Genomic DNA, 17,061 nt, shown 5'->3' with positions numbered 1-17,061 from the left:
CAATGCAGCTTGATAAGATATTTAAAAAAAGACAGTCAGACTCACTCGACGTGCTAGAGGAGCTTCCCGTCTTCCAGCTGCCTCTTTGGATGAACTGAGCTGAGTTGGAGGAGTTTGGAGGCCCCATTCTGGGAGCTCCATCATAAACAGCACACTCATATGTCACAGTTGATCCCCAAAAGGTGTTTCTCTGCAGTGGAGCACTGATCTCATAGTCTGATAGGACAAACATCAAATTTTCAATCTGTAGTATTTTGTCCTTCTACTCTCCATAAAGACACAGCATATATTTACCAAGATCCTTTCCTCTTTCATTGTGACGTCTGATGATGCTCTGTCTTAATCTTTTCAAGTTATCCTGAGGGAAAAAAGAACACATCAAACATGTAATTGCATATTTAAGCACTGCACATGGCGAAAAAATTATATATTGACCTGCTGGTAACGTATGGAGCTAGCCCTGCTCTCATCGTCCAACTTCCAAGCTTTGAAAGCTGAGACAGCTTCATCCACGGTGATCTCGCCCACCTTGACCCTCTCCTGCAATGTTATGAGCTGCCTCTGTCCAGGTGTCTTCATCCCAGCAAATGCATCATATACCGTTGTGGGGGTGTCTAATGTAGGCTGAGCTGCAGGTATGAAAACGCATATGTTTATATACTACAGTCGTGGTCAAACGTTTACATACACTTGTAAAGGACATAATGTCATGGCTGTCTTGAGTTTCCAATAATTTCTACAACTTTAATTTTTTTGTGATAGAGTGATTGGAGCACATTCTTGTTGGTCACAAAAACCACTCATTAAGTTTTGTTTTTTTTTTATAAATTTATTATGGGTCTACTGAAAATGTGACCAGATCTGCTGTGTCAAAAGTATACATACAGCAATGTTATTATTTGGTTACATGTCCCTTGGCTCGTTTCACTGCAGATAGTAAACGGGACAATAAAAAAGGAGGTTGGTTCTTGGGCGCAGTTGGGTGTTCAACAAGGACAATGGCCCCAAACACACATAAAAAGTGGTAAATAAATGGCTAAAATCAGGCTAAAATTAAGGTTTTAGAATGGCCTTCCCAAAGTCCTAACGTAAACCCCATGTGGATAATGCTGAAGAAATAAGTCCATGTCAGAAAACCAACAAATTTAGCTGAACTGCACCAATTTTGTCTAGAGGAGTGGTCAAAAATTCAACCAGAAGATTGCCAGAAGCGGATGGCAACCAAAAGTGCCTTATTGGAGTGAAACTTGCCAAGGGACATGTAATCAAATATTAACATTGTGTCAGGAGTGGGGACTATGGCAGGGTTTGTTTTGCCGAAATGCAAAGAAAGTGGAGTGGACATGACGTGAAGGTAGGGACATGATTTAATTTTACTATAAAAAGGAACTAAGGGTGCAAACAAAAGGTGCGCACAAGGCGGAGAACAAACTTGGCTTTGAAAACAATAGACTAGCACTTGGGCAAAAGCTATGGATATGAAAACGACAACACTTAGGTGACATGAAACTAGACCAAACCACACCGACCAACAGAAAAAGACAGGCTTTAAATAACAGTGACATGATTGGTGACAGGTGTGTGAGTCCAAACGTGGAACAGGCGAAACTAATGTGTGACCATGGAAACAAGACAAGGGAGTGAAAAAGCAGAAACTAAAAGCAAACAGAACATAACTTAAACAAAACAGGATCCCAGACATAACACATTGCTGTATGTATACTTTTGACCCAGCGGATTTGGCCACATTTTCAGAACCCCCATAATAAATTCATAAAATAACCAAATTTAATGAGTGTTTTTTGTGACCAACGAGTATGTGCTCCAAAAATAAGTGTTGTAGAAATGATTGTAAACTCAAGACACCCATGACGTTATATTCTTTACAGGTGTATATAAACTTTTGACCATGACCGTATATTGCACTAAACAAAACATATTCAGGATTAATGTTTTCAAATTGATCAAGAACAGGATTTTAGCAAATTTGCCTGTTCCTGACCGGCCTGCGTAAGGTTAATCAAAATTGGATAAAAAATAAGAGGAATTTTGATTAAGTGCGGATTTAAAAAAAAAATAATGCTTGTATTTTGAAAACACTTTTTTTTCATCTGTACACCACTTACAGTGTTTGTATGTAACCTTTACTTTACTAAATCCAAGAATTTAGGCACACAAATGGCGCATATGCGTTAGAAAAAAAAAATGTAAAGATGGATGCAACAAATTAGGTTTCCTCAGTATTTCTTTAGTGCAGGCAAAGGTAACGCAGTGTGTTTAGTTTGCTGAAGGACTAAAATTTATATTGTTATTACAACAGCAAACACTTAGAGACATTAAAAAACAACAAACAATTATTTCAAGTAGCAAGCGTACATTCTGGGAAGTTTAAGTTCAAATTCAAGCTTTGATGCACATTTAAAGTCCAACAGAGACAAAGACAAGAAAAGAGGAAACAATTAACTGCAAAAACAGTGAATGAGGTGGTTGGACTATTAGAATGAGGTTAAAAGGAATTTGTTTGAATCTGATAAGTTTTTTCTTTTAATTTACATTTCTGAAAGTACATTTTGTGTGCTTAAACTACTAAAATCTAAATTGAAGAAAATATGTTTTTGATGAGCTTATTTTCTATTGCTCAAAAATTGAAAAACCAGTCACAGCTAGTCAAAACGCTTTCATAAAATGGATATTAAGCATTATTTACCTCAACAATATTTTTTATTCATCATGTGGCTCCTTGACAAAAATTACTAAGATTAAACATACCTCATCGCAGGGCCAACACAGATACAAGTAAGTCACAATTAGTGCTGTCAATGTTAACACATTAACACAGTGTTTTTCAACCTTTTCTGAGCCAGGGCACATTTTATTCATTGAAAAAATTCCGAAGCAAACCACCAGCAGAAATCATTGAAAAATTAAACTCGGCAACAGATATCGACACTTAAAAAGTTGTGCTCACAATCGTTGGATATGCATTCAAACCATAACCAAGCATGCATCACTATAGATCTTGTCTCAAAGTAGGTGTATTGTCACGACCTGTCACATCACGCCGTGACTTATTTGGAGTTTATTGCTGTTTTCCTGTGTGTAGTGTTTTAGTTGTTGTCTTGCACTCCCATTTTGGTAGCTTTTCCTCTTTTGTTGGTACATGTACATGCAGTTTCATGTCTGCCTTGTACGATATTCCCCGCATCTGCTTTGTTTTCGCAATCAAGACTATTTGAGTTGTGCGGACGCTATCTTTCTTTGCGGGGACAATGATTACTGTTATGTGATGTACGGATGGACTTTGTCTGCTCCGCACGCTGTAAGTCTTTGCTGTTGTCCAGCATTCTGTTTTTGTTTTCCTTGCAGCCAGTTCAGTTTTAGTTTTGTTTTGCATAGCTTCAATGCCTTTTCTTGGCGGCACTCGCCTTTTGTTATTTTTGGTTTAAGCATTAGATACCTCCACATATTGTGATCATGACAAACCGTGTTCCCGACATCTACAAAGCAATTAGCTACCAGTTGCCACCTGCTGATATGGAAGAGTATTACATGGTTACTCTGCTGAGCTCTAGACAGCACAGACACTCAACAACGGCACATTTGCGGATTAAAACTAATGGTTTGAAAAAAATATTTTTAACCCAATTAGGTGAAATTAAATAATCTCCCACGGCATACCAGACTGCATCTCACAGTGGTTGAAAAACACTGCATTAACAGATGCAATCATTCACAAAACATTATCGCATGAATCATGTTTAAACACAGAAAATCACACAAGTTATTTTGAGCCCACATGGTCCTCTCCTTTAGCCACGGACGGGTTACCTGAAAGGCGTAGCCGGTTATCTGAACAGTGATCAGGTTAATGCATACAGCAGAGCATTCATACTTTAAGTAGGTAGACTCTGACTTCCACCCATACCAGACTTTAGATCAAACTAAGCAATGAACGATCTTATCATCGATGCACAACAACTTTAGAATACCATTTAAAAACAAAACATGTTCTTGAGGCTGACGCCACCGAGAACGCTACAAGTACATCAACAACAAGCAATGGACAACAAACCACGCTGGCAGAGTACAATCACCATTACAATGTTATCAACCAGTTAAGCAACACTTATGTACTGTACCAACTACAACTAAACACAATTAATTAAAAATGTCAAAACACAGGTGTGTTTTGCCTTTTTCTGTGTTCTTTTGTGAAATTGTAGCCATGTGTCAGGATGATGGTACCCAAGTCTCTTATGTATGATATGGTTAAAGTGAACTAAAAAGAACTAAATGTACAGCGCACAGAAATGTCAGCTGGTTGTAGTCTCTATGTGAAGAAATTCACCTGCACATCTGCCATGTGTTATGTGAGTACATGATTAATTGTGTTCTATACAAATAGCAGAATGCCTGTGCTAAATAATTACACATGCATCTTCTCTCCGTATATTGTGGGCGTTCTGAGGATCAGCAAATATTCTGCATAGTCATGAATAGATTTTGACAGTTCGATTATAGTCTGAGTAATAATTGTGTTTTTTTTCTATTATTATCGCGATTATTATGCATAGATTACTTTCCCAACATAAAAAATTATAAAACCATGAGAGATTTTGATGTTATGTAATATTGTTGCTACCCCCCAACCCCCTCAGGCATGTGTATAAGGTCCCCAGAGTGTCTTCTGTGTGGTAAAAATTAGGAGGTCAGCCGTTACAGCCGGCCTCCAGTCCCTATAGATACGTGTACGGTAGCGCGAGGGAGATATGTATGCTTGTGGGAACTCATAATGCGATTAAAATTGGGGGACATCAAGGCCATGGTGGGTCCTTATCATGCTGAGCCCCACAAACCCTAAGTGTCTAACATGCTGTTAGCATTGAGGGATGGACGAGCAGGGAACAAGTCAGGAAGACTGAAGCACCAAAGAGGCATCCTCATCCTAGACCGCACACACCTTCCGACCCCAACTTATCCACAGCCTAGCCAATCGAGCCATATTGGACATCCACCTCGGCCAACCAAACACCCCAATGCCCCGCCAACCACTGCCAGCGCCACAGCCCCATACAGCCGCAGACTGCACTGGGGAACGCCACCGAGAGGCGAACAGTACGCAGCCGCCTTGGCCGAGTAAGGGAGGAAATGACCTATAACTCAGCACGCAGTAGGCACCCAAGTCAACCCACCACCAGTCCGACCGCCCACAGAGAGCCCACTTACAACCAATCCACTAACCCCTCTCTCAAAAAGAATAAATAAATAAACAAACAACAGGCCTACTCACCAACAGTGCCCAGCACTATCTAACCCCGCAAACCATCCCGCACATCCAGGTGCCCCCGATCACCACCCACCAGGCATTCCATCCGGCAAAAGGCCATAGGGGCCTAGCCTCACCCACAGCCAGCATGCCACGGCACCTCAGCAGACCTGCGATCAATAATGCACACCGGGGAAGCGACACATACATATGTACACACACACACACACACACACACACACACACACACACACACACACACACACACACACACACACACATTTCCATACATATCGTTTAATACAAAATAGATTTGTATATATATATATATATATATATATATATATATATATATATACACATATACACACACACACACACACACACACACACACACACACACACACACACACACATATACATATATATATATATATATATATATATATATATATATATATATATACACACACACACACACACACACACAGATAGATAGATGGATAGATAGTTATTTATTGATTCCTTGAGGAGAGTTCTTCAAGAAAATTAAAAAGACACAGGCACACATACATACGCACGCACGCACACACACACACACACACACACACACACACACACACACACACACACACACACACACACACACACACACACACACACACACACACTCACACTCACGCACGCACGCACGCACACACATGTATACACACATTTACTTATACGTTTATACACACATTCACACATAAAATAAATATACGAAAATAAAAACAAACATAATAAAAAACAATAAAATAAATGAAAAATCATTAAAAATAAATAGATAAAATAATGAGTAAACACATTAAAAATATTTAAAAATAAATAAATAAATAAATTAATTAATAAAAAAATAAATAAAATACATTTATAAAAAAAAAATATATTTTAAAAAAAACACAGGAGAGGGTAATTTTTTAAGTACCCAAAATGTTCCCACACTGCCGACTTCAGCTTGATTTGGGTGGGAAGAGTTCGCTGCTTTGTCTTTTTGACATTTTTAAGCTAATGTAGTAGGGCTGTGAATCTTTGGGTGTCCCACGATTCGATTCAATATCGATACTTAGGGTCTCGATTCGATAATATATAGATTTTTTCGATTCGATTCGATTCTCGATTCAAAAACGATATCTTTCCGATTCAAAACGATTCTGTATTCATTCAATACATAGGATTTCAGCAAGCTCTACCCCAGTCTGCTGACATGCTAGCAGAGTAGTAGATTTTTTTTTTTTTTACTTTTATAATTGTAAAGGACAATGTTTTATCAACTGATTGCAATAATGTAAATTTGTTTTAACTATTAAACAAACCAAAAATATGACTTATTTTATCTTTGTGAAAACATTGTACACAGTGTGTTGTCAAGCTTATGAGATGCGATGCAAGTGTAAGCCACTGTGACACCATCCTCTGCGCATCAGTTTAGTAGATGAAGTTTGCACGTGTTTTAAATAATACATGCGAACCTTTAGTAGATCAGGCCCCTTATGTTCAACCTTAGAGGTCCCACTGTACTGAATCGATTTACCTTCCTGATACAGTTCCAAGACTTGGCTTTGGGTTGTAACTTTGTCTGAAAATACTGTCAAAAATACAGTTAGTAGTGTAATCATGGTATTTCAAAAAGTGAAAGTAATTGTACCTCTTGAAATATATGTTACAGGCTTTTCAGGCTCAGGTTCAATTTCAGGTCTGGGTACCGGGGCTGGTGGACGCCACAGAACTGCTGCATTATAGCAACTATTTTCATCTACAGTATCATAGATTTCTTCGGTCGATATGTTGTATGGGTCAAACTCTATGTCACTTTCATCCACTTCATTCTGTTTGTTTTTTTCTATTTGCTCATGTTGACATTTCTCTCCTTCTTCCTGGAATACTCGGTTTTGAGGTTTTGCTGAAAGAATAGAAAAAAAAGAATCGGTACACATTTTTCTTTACAACACTGCTATTAAAGAACTCCATTTTTAAGGTTGTTTACCTTGAAAAAATTTTCTCAGCATTGCTTCCTCTGAGTTTTCTCCCACTACATTCATTACTTCATCTATGGGAACATCAGCAGTATTATCAGCTACCAGTTTTGCAACTATCTCTCAAGATGCACAATTGTATTGATATGGACACAATGTATTCACAAAAACAACAGAAGACTTACATAGATCATCTGCACACTCAGGGTTTATGTCCAACATTGACACATACATGTCGTTAGGACAATCAGAGTCCTTTGTAGTAGACATATCTTCATAGTCCTCTGTGCTATTGTCTTCTTCATCTTCAGTCTGAAACTTGAGCATGTCTGTCGTCTGTTCCATTTGTAAGGAAACAATCCAGGGTCACAGGAACATATCCATATGAAAACACTCGTAATAGTTGCACTTACGACAAACTCATCAATAAACTGTCTGAGATCTGAGAAGCCACTTTTTTCTGCCAGCGTGTTTGGGTAATCTCCATTTTTGTTCATCACACTGCAGGCCTGCAGCGCTCCGGGAATTTGAAGGAGGAAGCTGGTCAGCTTCTTCAAGCCGTACTTTGCAGCAAAGTGGAACAGCGTGGGAAGTTCCTCATCACGCTTATCTAAAGAGAACCGGGTAAATTTGAGTAATTTGTAGTAGATAGTCGACATTTGAAATGCATCTTTAAACAAAGAGCTACCGCTTAGGATAAAGTGGTAGCCAAGGTTGAAAAAGGGTCATATTTCTTAAGCAAACTTTTTTCTTCCTACCTTAAGGTAATTTTAAATGTGTGGCATGTTGGTGTTCGCTGCACCTGCCTTGTGATTATTGGGTGGCATCTAAGTAAGCCTATTAAGCCTAGTGGTTGGCTGGCATACGCAGGTTCACAACCTGTGTGAAGTTGGACCCCCACCTTGTTCGAATCTCCCCAAACTTTTCTCAGTTGTTTGTGCTATGTTTGTGCTGCAAAATGTTTTGTTTGAGTTGTTACAATTTTTAAGTTATTAACGTGTTCTGGTTTTGATGGTATTAATGTTTTATTATTCATAACCGGCAATCCAACAATGTCAAAATTTCCCCAAACGTGTACTATAATAGCTGGAATTAGACCAAATATGTATGCAGCAAAGAATGGTTGGGAATGGCGGGGTGAAAAAATACTTGCCAACCCTGCCGGATTTTCCGGGAAACTCCCGAAATTCAGTGCCTCTCCCAAAAACCTCCCGGGACAAATTTTCTCCCGAAAAGCTTCCGAAATTCAGGCGGAGCTGGAGTCCACACCCCTTCCAGCTCCATGCGGACCTGAGTGACGTGTCGACAGCCTGTTTTCACGTCAGCTTTCCCACAATATAAATAGCGAGCCTGCCCAATGACGTTATAACTGTAGAATGATCGAGAGTGAGTTCTTGGTTTCTTATGTGGGTTTATTGTTAGGCAGTTTCATTAACATCCTCCCAGCCCGGTAACAACACACAAAAACAGCAGTCACGTTTTCATCTACCGTAAAGCAGTTTGTCTGCCGTAAACAGCAATGTTGTGTCACTCTAAAACAGGACAATACTGCCATCTACGTACATAGAATAGAATAGAATGTAGAATAGAATGTACTTTATTGATCCCTGGGGGAAATTCAGCGCCACAGTTCACTCACAATAAACAATGATAATAATAAATAATATAATATATATAATATATTATATATATGATATATGAATAATATAAATATATTCTACATATATTCTACATTTAAGTGCAGTCAAGGAACATATGCGTTATACAGTTTGATGGCTGTCGGTATGAAGGACCTGTGTCGTTCCGTGTTACATTTTGGGAGTCTGAGCCTTCCACTGAACGTGATTATTCTCTCTGCAAGGTCCGAATGTAGTGGGTGGGAGGTGTTGTACATAATGGCTAGGAGTTTTGCTAGACTTCTTCTTTCTGACACCACCGCCAGAGAGTCTAGCTGTGCATGCATATGGTCAGAAAAATAGTGACAGAAAATAGAACAAGGATGGACAATTCAATCCTTAACTCAACAATGAGTAGATTAGTGTTATGTGTGTGTATATGTGTAAATAAATGAACACTGAAATTCAAGTATTTCTTTTATTTATATATATATATATGTATATATACAGTATATAATAAAATAAATACATATATAGCTAGAATTCACTGAAAGTCAAGTATTTCATATATATATATATATATATATATATATATGTATGAAATACATGACTCTTAACCACACCCCCTACCACGCCCCACCCCCAAACACGCCCCTCATCCCCCACCTCCCAAAATCGGAAGTCTCAAGGTTGGCAAGTATCGGTGATAATGACTCATAATTAGTTAATAACTTACGATTTAATAACTGAAAAACTACAAAAGTTACACCAAAAGCACAAACCAGCACAATTTTAGCATAAACAATTGGGACAACTTTGTGGAGATTTGGACAAAGTGTGGGGCCAACTTTGCACAGATGAATATAGTTTTAGAGCCGTCTTTTCGAGCCTATATAAAAGAACCAACTCTTTAGCATGCCAAAGGTGGCCGGTACTAACTGCGATGGAATGATCCAAACGCAAGAAAATGTACGTTGCAAGAAGTTATTGCATAGGAGGTATATTGATTTGTTTTAATGTATTCTGGCTACAAATCAGCCCTTAAGTCAACCAGCAGCTCAAAAATGGAAAAGCTAGAGAAAAAAAAGAAGCTAGAAATAGAAGATATGGCTGTGCTATTTTTAGTTCTGTCAGTAAATTGGTTGACACGCAACATAGAAAATTCTCTCCCTTAATTGTTTGCCATTCCACCACGCCTTTTTCTTGCCACTATGGCCATTTTTACACAACTAAGCCAGTTCGCATGCACTTTCCAAACGTAAATATGTTTGTCACCCTATTTTAATTCTGTAGCTCTTCCTTTATTCAGGAGGAACTGACCGAACTAGCAAAAACTGTCTGCACTCACATGTTGCCATATTGCACTCCTCTATCTGTTCAATTCCAAACATCTGAAGACCAGGAGCAGGCATCTTGGATTTGAATGAATCAGTTAGAATATTGTCCAAATGCTCTGTGGAATTAGACGTCATGTTGAAAGCCTGAAAGCAAAAACAGAACAAAAAGAGGATTATTGTTAAAGCAAACAGTAACATCACTTAGACTCTAATTAAGACTCACCTGACAGAGAAAATTAATGGGATCAGCAGCGTTTTCCAGACATCGACTGACTTGTCCCATACTGGTATAGAACGTGATGGAGTTTAAGTTTATGCGTGATCGGTTAGCGCACATAGTGAGTGATACCACCCCTGCAGGCATTTCTAGAAGGGAAAACCAAACATGAACTTTAGTCGATAGAAACCAAAACTTACATTATAGTACATCAGCAGGAGGTTCAACAGACTCTGACTGTGAACCAAAAGCCTGAGTTGATTTACTCCAATATCGGAAACTCTGAGTGTTGGGTTCCAGAACAGCTGATCTTAGTTAGTTCCATCAATCCTGAGTAAGTTGTCACTTAGTTAAGACCAAAATAATGAGCCATGATCAGTGGAGCGCTGATTATACGATTCACCATAGCAACTAGGGACAGAAAATGTAACTGGAAGTGAAAGCATTAATGTTTTATGCTAAGTATGAGTGTTGGGTTCCAGAACAGCTGATCTTAGTTAGTTCCATCAATCCTGAGTAAGTTGTCACTTAGTTAAGACCAAAATAATGAGCCATGATCAGTGGAGCGCTGATTATACGATTCACCATAGCAACTATGGACAGAAAATGTAACTGGAAGTGAAAGCATTAATGTTTTATGCTAAGTATGAGTGTTGGGTTCCAGAACAGCTGATCTTAGTTAGTTCCATCAATCCTGAGTAAGTTGTCACTTAGTTAAGACCAAAATAATGAGCCATGATCAGTGGAGCGCTGATTATACGATTCACCATAGCAACTATGGACAGAAAATGTAACTGGAAGTGAAAGCATTAATGTTTTATGCTAAGTATGAGTGTTGGGTTCCAGAACAGCTGATCTTAGTTAGTTCCATCAATCCTGAGTAAGTTGTCACTTAGTTAAGACCAAAATAATGAGCCATGATCAGTGGAGCGCTGATTATACGATTCACCATAGCAACTAGGGACAGAAAATGTAACTGGAAGTGAAAGCATAAATGTTTTATGCTAAGTATGAACACTTTTTTTGAAAGAGAAGTCATACAGTAAAATAATATTGGACTGAAGTGAGTCTATGCATAGGTTTTAATGAAGTAGTTTATCCATATAACATTTAATCACATTTCAGGCCTGCACTATCCATCCATCCATCCATTTTCTACCGCTTATTCCCTAATGGGGTCGTGGGGGGCGCTGGCGCCTATCTCAGCCCTGCACTAATAATAATTAATATGAAATATAAAATCATTTTAATTTGGGTGAAATCCCTTGAGTGATTTTTTTATACATGTTTTTATTCTCACAATTTCTGTTAGACCAAGTTTTTTATAAATGTTATAGGCAAAACTAAAATATATAGCTTAAAATAAGAAAAACAATTTACCATTTCAACTCATGTTAGGAAGATATTTTACTTGTTGTAAGTAATACAGTTCATATATTAACAATAATGAAATACCAAAAAATATCTTAAATGTTATTATGAAAAACTAATTAAATATTCCATACCGAGGTTAAAAAATATTGTACTTATTTATTTTTTTGCAAATCAAATATTTTTTTCTTAAGTTTACTTGATGTTAGTAACAAATGAAGTACAGTAATATTCTCATGAGAATCAAAGGTCGCCACAGTGGACATTTTTGCATTAGTATCGATTACGCCACGGTTCTCAGTAGGATATAGCACCGATTTTACTTATGTTTACAAAAATAAAAATAACTAAATGTACGTTTTTCTTGATTGATTTTTTTTATTTAACCAAATCTAAAAAAATATTTTAAAAAAACAAATAAAGGATTTGTTTTAATTGCTTCATTATAGATGTTTTCTTCAGCAGTCTAACATAAGGATGTAATGATAATGATTCTCTCATCTGACAGTTTACAATTTCAGAGTTTTCACTTAACCTGCTTTCTGAAATACTTCCCAGAACTGGTTATGTTATTTGTTTATGATTTTATTATGTGAAATCCTGATCACTGTCATAAAAAAAAGCTGCCCAATGACAACACTACACTAAAGATACGTACCAGGTGCGTTCACACGTATTGTGTACTCATTCACAACAATGCCTGGAACTCTTTTTGTTGGTTTATTTGCGGCGCTAAACTCGACTTCAGGTGCGGTTAGGTCATCCACTTTGTGAGTCAAGATGATAAAAATGCTCTCCCCCACCTTAGAATAGAACAGACCACTATCAGTATGAGATTCACAGAGCATCCTCTTCTATTTAGTTAAGCCTCATGATGTAATGACCACAAACTTACCCCACACAAGACTTGGGTCGGTTGAACAGTGAGGCAGGTGATGTGTGAGTGTGGACTCATTTCCTCCGTTGTTGAAACACCCGCCGTCACGTGTTTGTCACCTTTTAAGTTGGCTTCCTGAAAGTCTGTTGACATCACTTCCTGTGTATTATCTGTGGGGGTATCTTCATTTGAGGTTGTAGGTGTAATAAGGAGCTGTTCTGAGGCTGCACATTTCTTCACATATTCATCCTGGAGCCTACCTTTAAAGAAATAATACAAAATCCAAAACCAGTAAAGTTGGCACGTTGTCCATCCATCAATCCATTTCTACCGCTTATTCCCTTTGGGGTTGCGGGGGGCGCTGGTGCCCATCTCAGCTACAATCGGGCGGAAGGCGGCGTACACCCTGGACAAGTCGCCACCTCATCACAGGGCCAACACAAATAGCAAATAAAAACAGAATACAATGATTTGAAAATCCTTTTCAACTTATATTCAAATGAATAGACTGCAAACACAATATATTTAATGTTTGAACTGAGAAACTTCATTTTGTTTTCGCAAATAATCATTACCTTACAATTTAATGGCAGCAACACATTGCAAAAAAGCTGGCACAACTTTTTACCACTGTGTTACATGGCCTTTTCTTTTAACAACACTCAGTAAATGTTTGGAAACTGAGGAGACCAATTTTTGAAGCTTTTCTAGTGGAATTATTTTCCATTCTTGCTTGGTGTGCCGTTTAAGTTGTTCAAGAGTCCGGGGTCTCCAATGTCGTATTTTACGCTTCATAATGCGCCACACATTTTCAATGGGAGACAGGTCTGGACTACAAGCAGGCCAGTCTAGTACCCGCACTCTTTTACTACGAAGCCATGCTGTTGTAACACGTGGCTTGGCGTTCTCTTGCTGAAATAAGTAAGGTTGTCCATGAAAAAGACGCTGCTTGGATGCAACATATGTTGCTCCAAAACCTGTATGTATCTTTCAGCATTAATGGCGCCTTCACAGTAATATACCCCCATACCATCACAGATGCTGGCTTTTGAACTTTGCACCTCTAACAGTCCGGATGGTTCTTTTCCTCTTTGGTCCGGAGGACACGACGTCCACAGTTTCCAAAAACAATCTGAAATGTGGACTCGTCAGACTACAGAACATTTTTCCACTTTGCATTAGTCCATCTTAGATGAGCTTGGGCCCAGCGAAGCCGGTGGCGTTTCTGGCTGTTGTTGATGAATGGCTTTCGCTTTGGATAGCAGAGTTTTAACTTGCACTTACAGACGTAGCGACAAACTGTAGTTACTGACAGTGGTTATCTGAAGTGTTCCTGAGCCCATGTGGTGATATCCTTTACACACTGATGTCGGTTTTTGATGCAGTACCGCCTAAGGGGTCAAATGTCCCGGTCATTCAATGTTTGTTTTCGGCTTTGCCACTTACGTGCAGTGATTTCTCCGGATTATCTGAAACGTTTCATGATATTTTGGACCGTAGATGGTGAAATCCTTAAATTCCTTGCAATAGCAGGCTGAGAAATGTAGTTTTTAAACTGTTTGACAATTTGCTCACACATTTGTTCACAAAGTGGTGATCCTAGCCCCATCCTTTTTTGTGAGTGACTGAGCATTTATTGGAAGCTGCTTGGAAGCTGCTTTTATTCCAAATCATAGCACCAACCTGTTTACGATTAGCCTGTTCACCATTGGGATGTTCCAAATAAGTGTTTGATGAGCATTCCTCAACTTTCTCAGTCTTTTTTGCCACTTGTGCCAGCTTTTTTGTAACATATTGCATGCTTCAAATTTCAAAATAGCTAATATTTGCAAAAAATAATAAAGTTTTTCAGTTCGAACGTTAAGTATTTACTAGACAGTCTATTAAATTGAATACAAGTTGAAAAGGATTTGCAAATCATTGTATTCCTTTTTCTAATTTACTATTTACACAACGTGCCAACTTCACTGGTTTTTGGTTTTGTAAATCAAAAAAGCACATTTTCACCAAAAACAAAACTTTCTGGCTCAAAATAGTCACACTAACAATTCTTGAGACCACCTTCACTGTAGCTTGTACAGCATTCATTTACTGTGCCATCATTTCCACAACATCATGCAATGTCATATTGTCCTATCGTTATTTGACAAATGAGATGTTACTCACTGCATCAGTCAGGTTTAAATAACTTGTTTGCTGACACATAAACACCCATGCAGTGTATTATTTATTCTTAGAGCATTTTAACCAGAAACGACGTGACCTATGTCTTTTTACGGCCCAGGCCTCGTCGGAGTCTTTTGAGAAATGGGTTTAGAGTGGAGGCATGCATAGCAGAGGTGGTACCAAGTCATTGTTTTGCAAGTTACAAGTAAGTCTCAAGTGTTTGCCCTCAAGTCTCAAGTCAAGTCCCGAGTCAAGACAGGCAAGTCCCGAGTCAAGACTAGAAAGTCTTAAGTCAAGTCCCAAGTCCTGCATTTTGAGTTTCGAGTCCTTTCAAGTCCTTTTAACCACAGACTAATATATTTACACATATTGTGTATGCTTTTAAAACGCTGTATTTATTTATCAAAATAAGTGCATTTGACATTGCAGGAAAAAAAATAGTGCTGACATTGCACTTCATAATAGCACTATCAACCAGTAATTTTAAACATTTAACTCATTCCTTTACAGAATAAACACATTTAAAAAAAAACAAGTGCAACTGTATTTAGTTGCACAAAAGTGTCAAAATTGTATTTCCATGGCATATTGCATTGTAACTAGTTCCACAGCAGTTTCTATCCTGTTCTTACCTTATCTCATTGATCTCATCTCATACTGTATGTGTGTTGATGTGTGCGTACACATGAAAAACATAACACATACATGAACAGAGTTGTACTTTTTAGATGTCAGGGCCCTATGCAATATGTACACATATTCTTAATATAGTATACATTTTAACCGACCTTTATTTGACTATGTTTGTTTTTTTGTAGGTGGCTAAAATACGCGGCGCTGCGGACCACCGTCTAACGTTACGTTACTGTGTGTGATACATTGACTAATGTAACGTTATGTGTAGGTACTTCATGCAACCATGCTTAAAAAAACTCCCTTGACAAAAAGTATAAATAAGGTAGCAAACTGCAGTGGACGCAACAGATTGCCGTGTTTGCAATGATGATATGACCATAGACATCTTATAAGTAGACGCAGCATTGGCTGTTGTGACGCGCCATCCTGAAGTGGTGTTGAGGAGCCGGCGAGCAGCCTAAACCGACAGTTGACAGGTAGAAAACAAAGATGCCGGGCTGGTGTTCAGCGTTTTCCTGCTCAAATGAGCGGACTGTTGAAAATAGGAATCGGGGGATTACTTTTCACAAGTTACATTTAACATTAATGTACTATTGATTGTGTTTTGTGAAAATAATATTACCATAGAGTGGAGAAGGAGCAAAGATCTTCAATATTTGTATGTGAAACTCACAAAGAAATCCTCTGGGGGAGGATGACAACCCTACAGGAATTTGGTTTACAAACTATCAGCCCCACCTAAAACAAAATTCACCAGCCACCACTGATTATGATGCATTGTCATTTTAGGGAAAATATAAGACAATACTTTCTTAACAGTATAATTGTAACCAGGAGTAAGTCTTCAAGTAACAATATTCAAATACCAACATTGTTGGGTAAAAGAGAATTTGTTTTTATTCTGAATCCAGTCAATCAGATTGGTGGTTTTAGCTGATACAAAGACTTTCAGGTTAAAGTTCAAGTTAAAGTATCAATGATTGTCACACACACACTAGATGTGTCCTCTGCATTTGACCCATCCCCTTGTTCACCCACTGGGAGGGGAGGGGAGCAGTGGGCGTCCGGGAATCATTTTTCGTGATTTAACCCCCAATTTCAACCCATGATGCTAAGTGCCAAGCAGGGAGGTAATGGGTCCCATTTGTATAGTCTTTGGTATGACTCGGCGTGTTTATATATGTTTATTTTATGTTTAAGTATTTAGCAGATGCTTTTATCCAAAGCGACATAAATAAAAAATACATATAAAACAATCACTGTAAATATGATCATTTAAGGGAAGAATGTAATAAAAAATATCAATAAAAAGTGTCAAGACATTAAACTGTCTCTATAGGTTCCTAAGATATAAAGATATCTAATATATTCATAAATTGTTTATGTAGAATGTACTCATGTATATATAACCTAATCATATTGTTTCCTGAATTACAAACCCCGTTTCCATATGAGTTGGGAAATTGTGTCAGATGTAAATATAAACGGAATACAATGATTTGCAAATCATTTTCAACCCATATTCAGTTGAATATGCTTCAAAGACAACATATTTGATGTTCA

The 17,061-nt window shown here is 38.1% G+C and overlaps 1 protein-coding gene across 1 annotated transcript in view; it reads right to left on the bottom strand.

Moving 5' to 3' along the window:
* pik3ap1 (phosphoinositide-3-kinase adaptor protein 1) overlaps positions 1-17,061 on the bottom strand; it is a 38,415-nt gene that overhangs the window by 6,956 nt on the left and 14,398 nt on the right. The window contains exons 4-15 of the mRNA XM_061910800.1: positions 12,715-12,956; positions 12,478-12,622; positions 10,455-10,597; positions 10,243-10,375; positions 7,692-7,888; positions 7,464-7,614; positions 7,290-7,352; positions 6,951-7,205; positions 6,837-6,890; positions 436-629; positions 295-358; positions 46-216 (exon numbers count right to left, since the gene is read on the bottom strand). Coding sequence (XP_061766784.1) covers positions 46-216; positions 295-358; positions 436-629; positions 6,837-6,890; positions 6,951-7,205; positions 7,290-7,352; positions 7,464-7,614; positions 7,692-7,888; positions 10,243-10,375; positions 10,455-10,597; positions 12,478-12,622; positions 12,715-12,956 — 1,812 coding nt within the window. The remainder of the gene's footprint in view (positions 1-45; positions 217-294; positions 359-435; positions 630-6,836; positions 6,891-6,950; positions 7,206-7,289; positions 7,353-7,463; positions 7,615-7,691; positions 7,889-10,242; positions 10,376-10,454; positions 10,598-12,477; positions 12,623-12,714; positions 12,957-17,061) is intronic.

Source organism: Nerophis ophidion, linkage group LG09 (genome assembly GCF_033978795.1).
Source record: "Nerophis ophidion isolate RoL-2023_Sa linkage group LG09, RoL_Noph_v1.0, whole genome shotgun sequence".
Taxonomy (NCBI): Eukaryota; Metazoa; Chordata; class Actinopteri; order Syngnathiformes; family Syngnathidae; genus Nerophis; species Nerophis ophidion.
The sequence above is the reverse complement of the archived record's forward strand: the minus strand, read 5'-3'. Positions and strand labels throughout refer to the sequence as shown.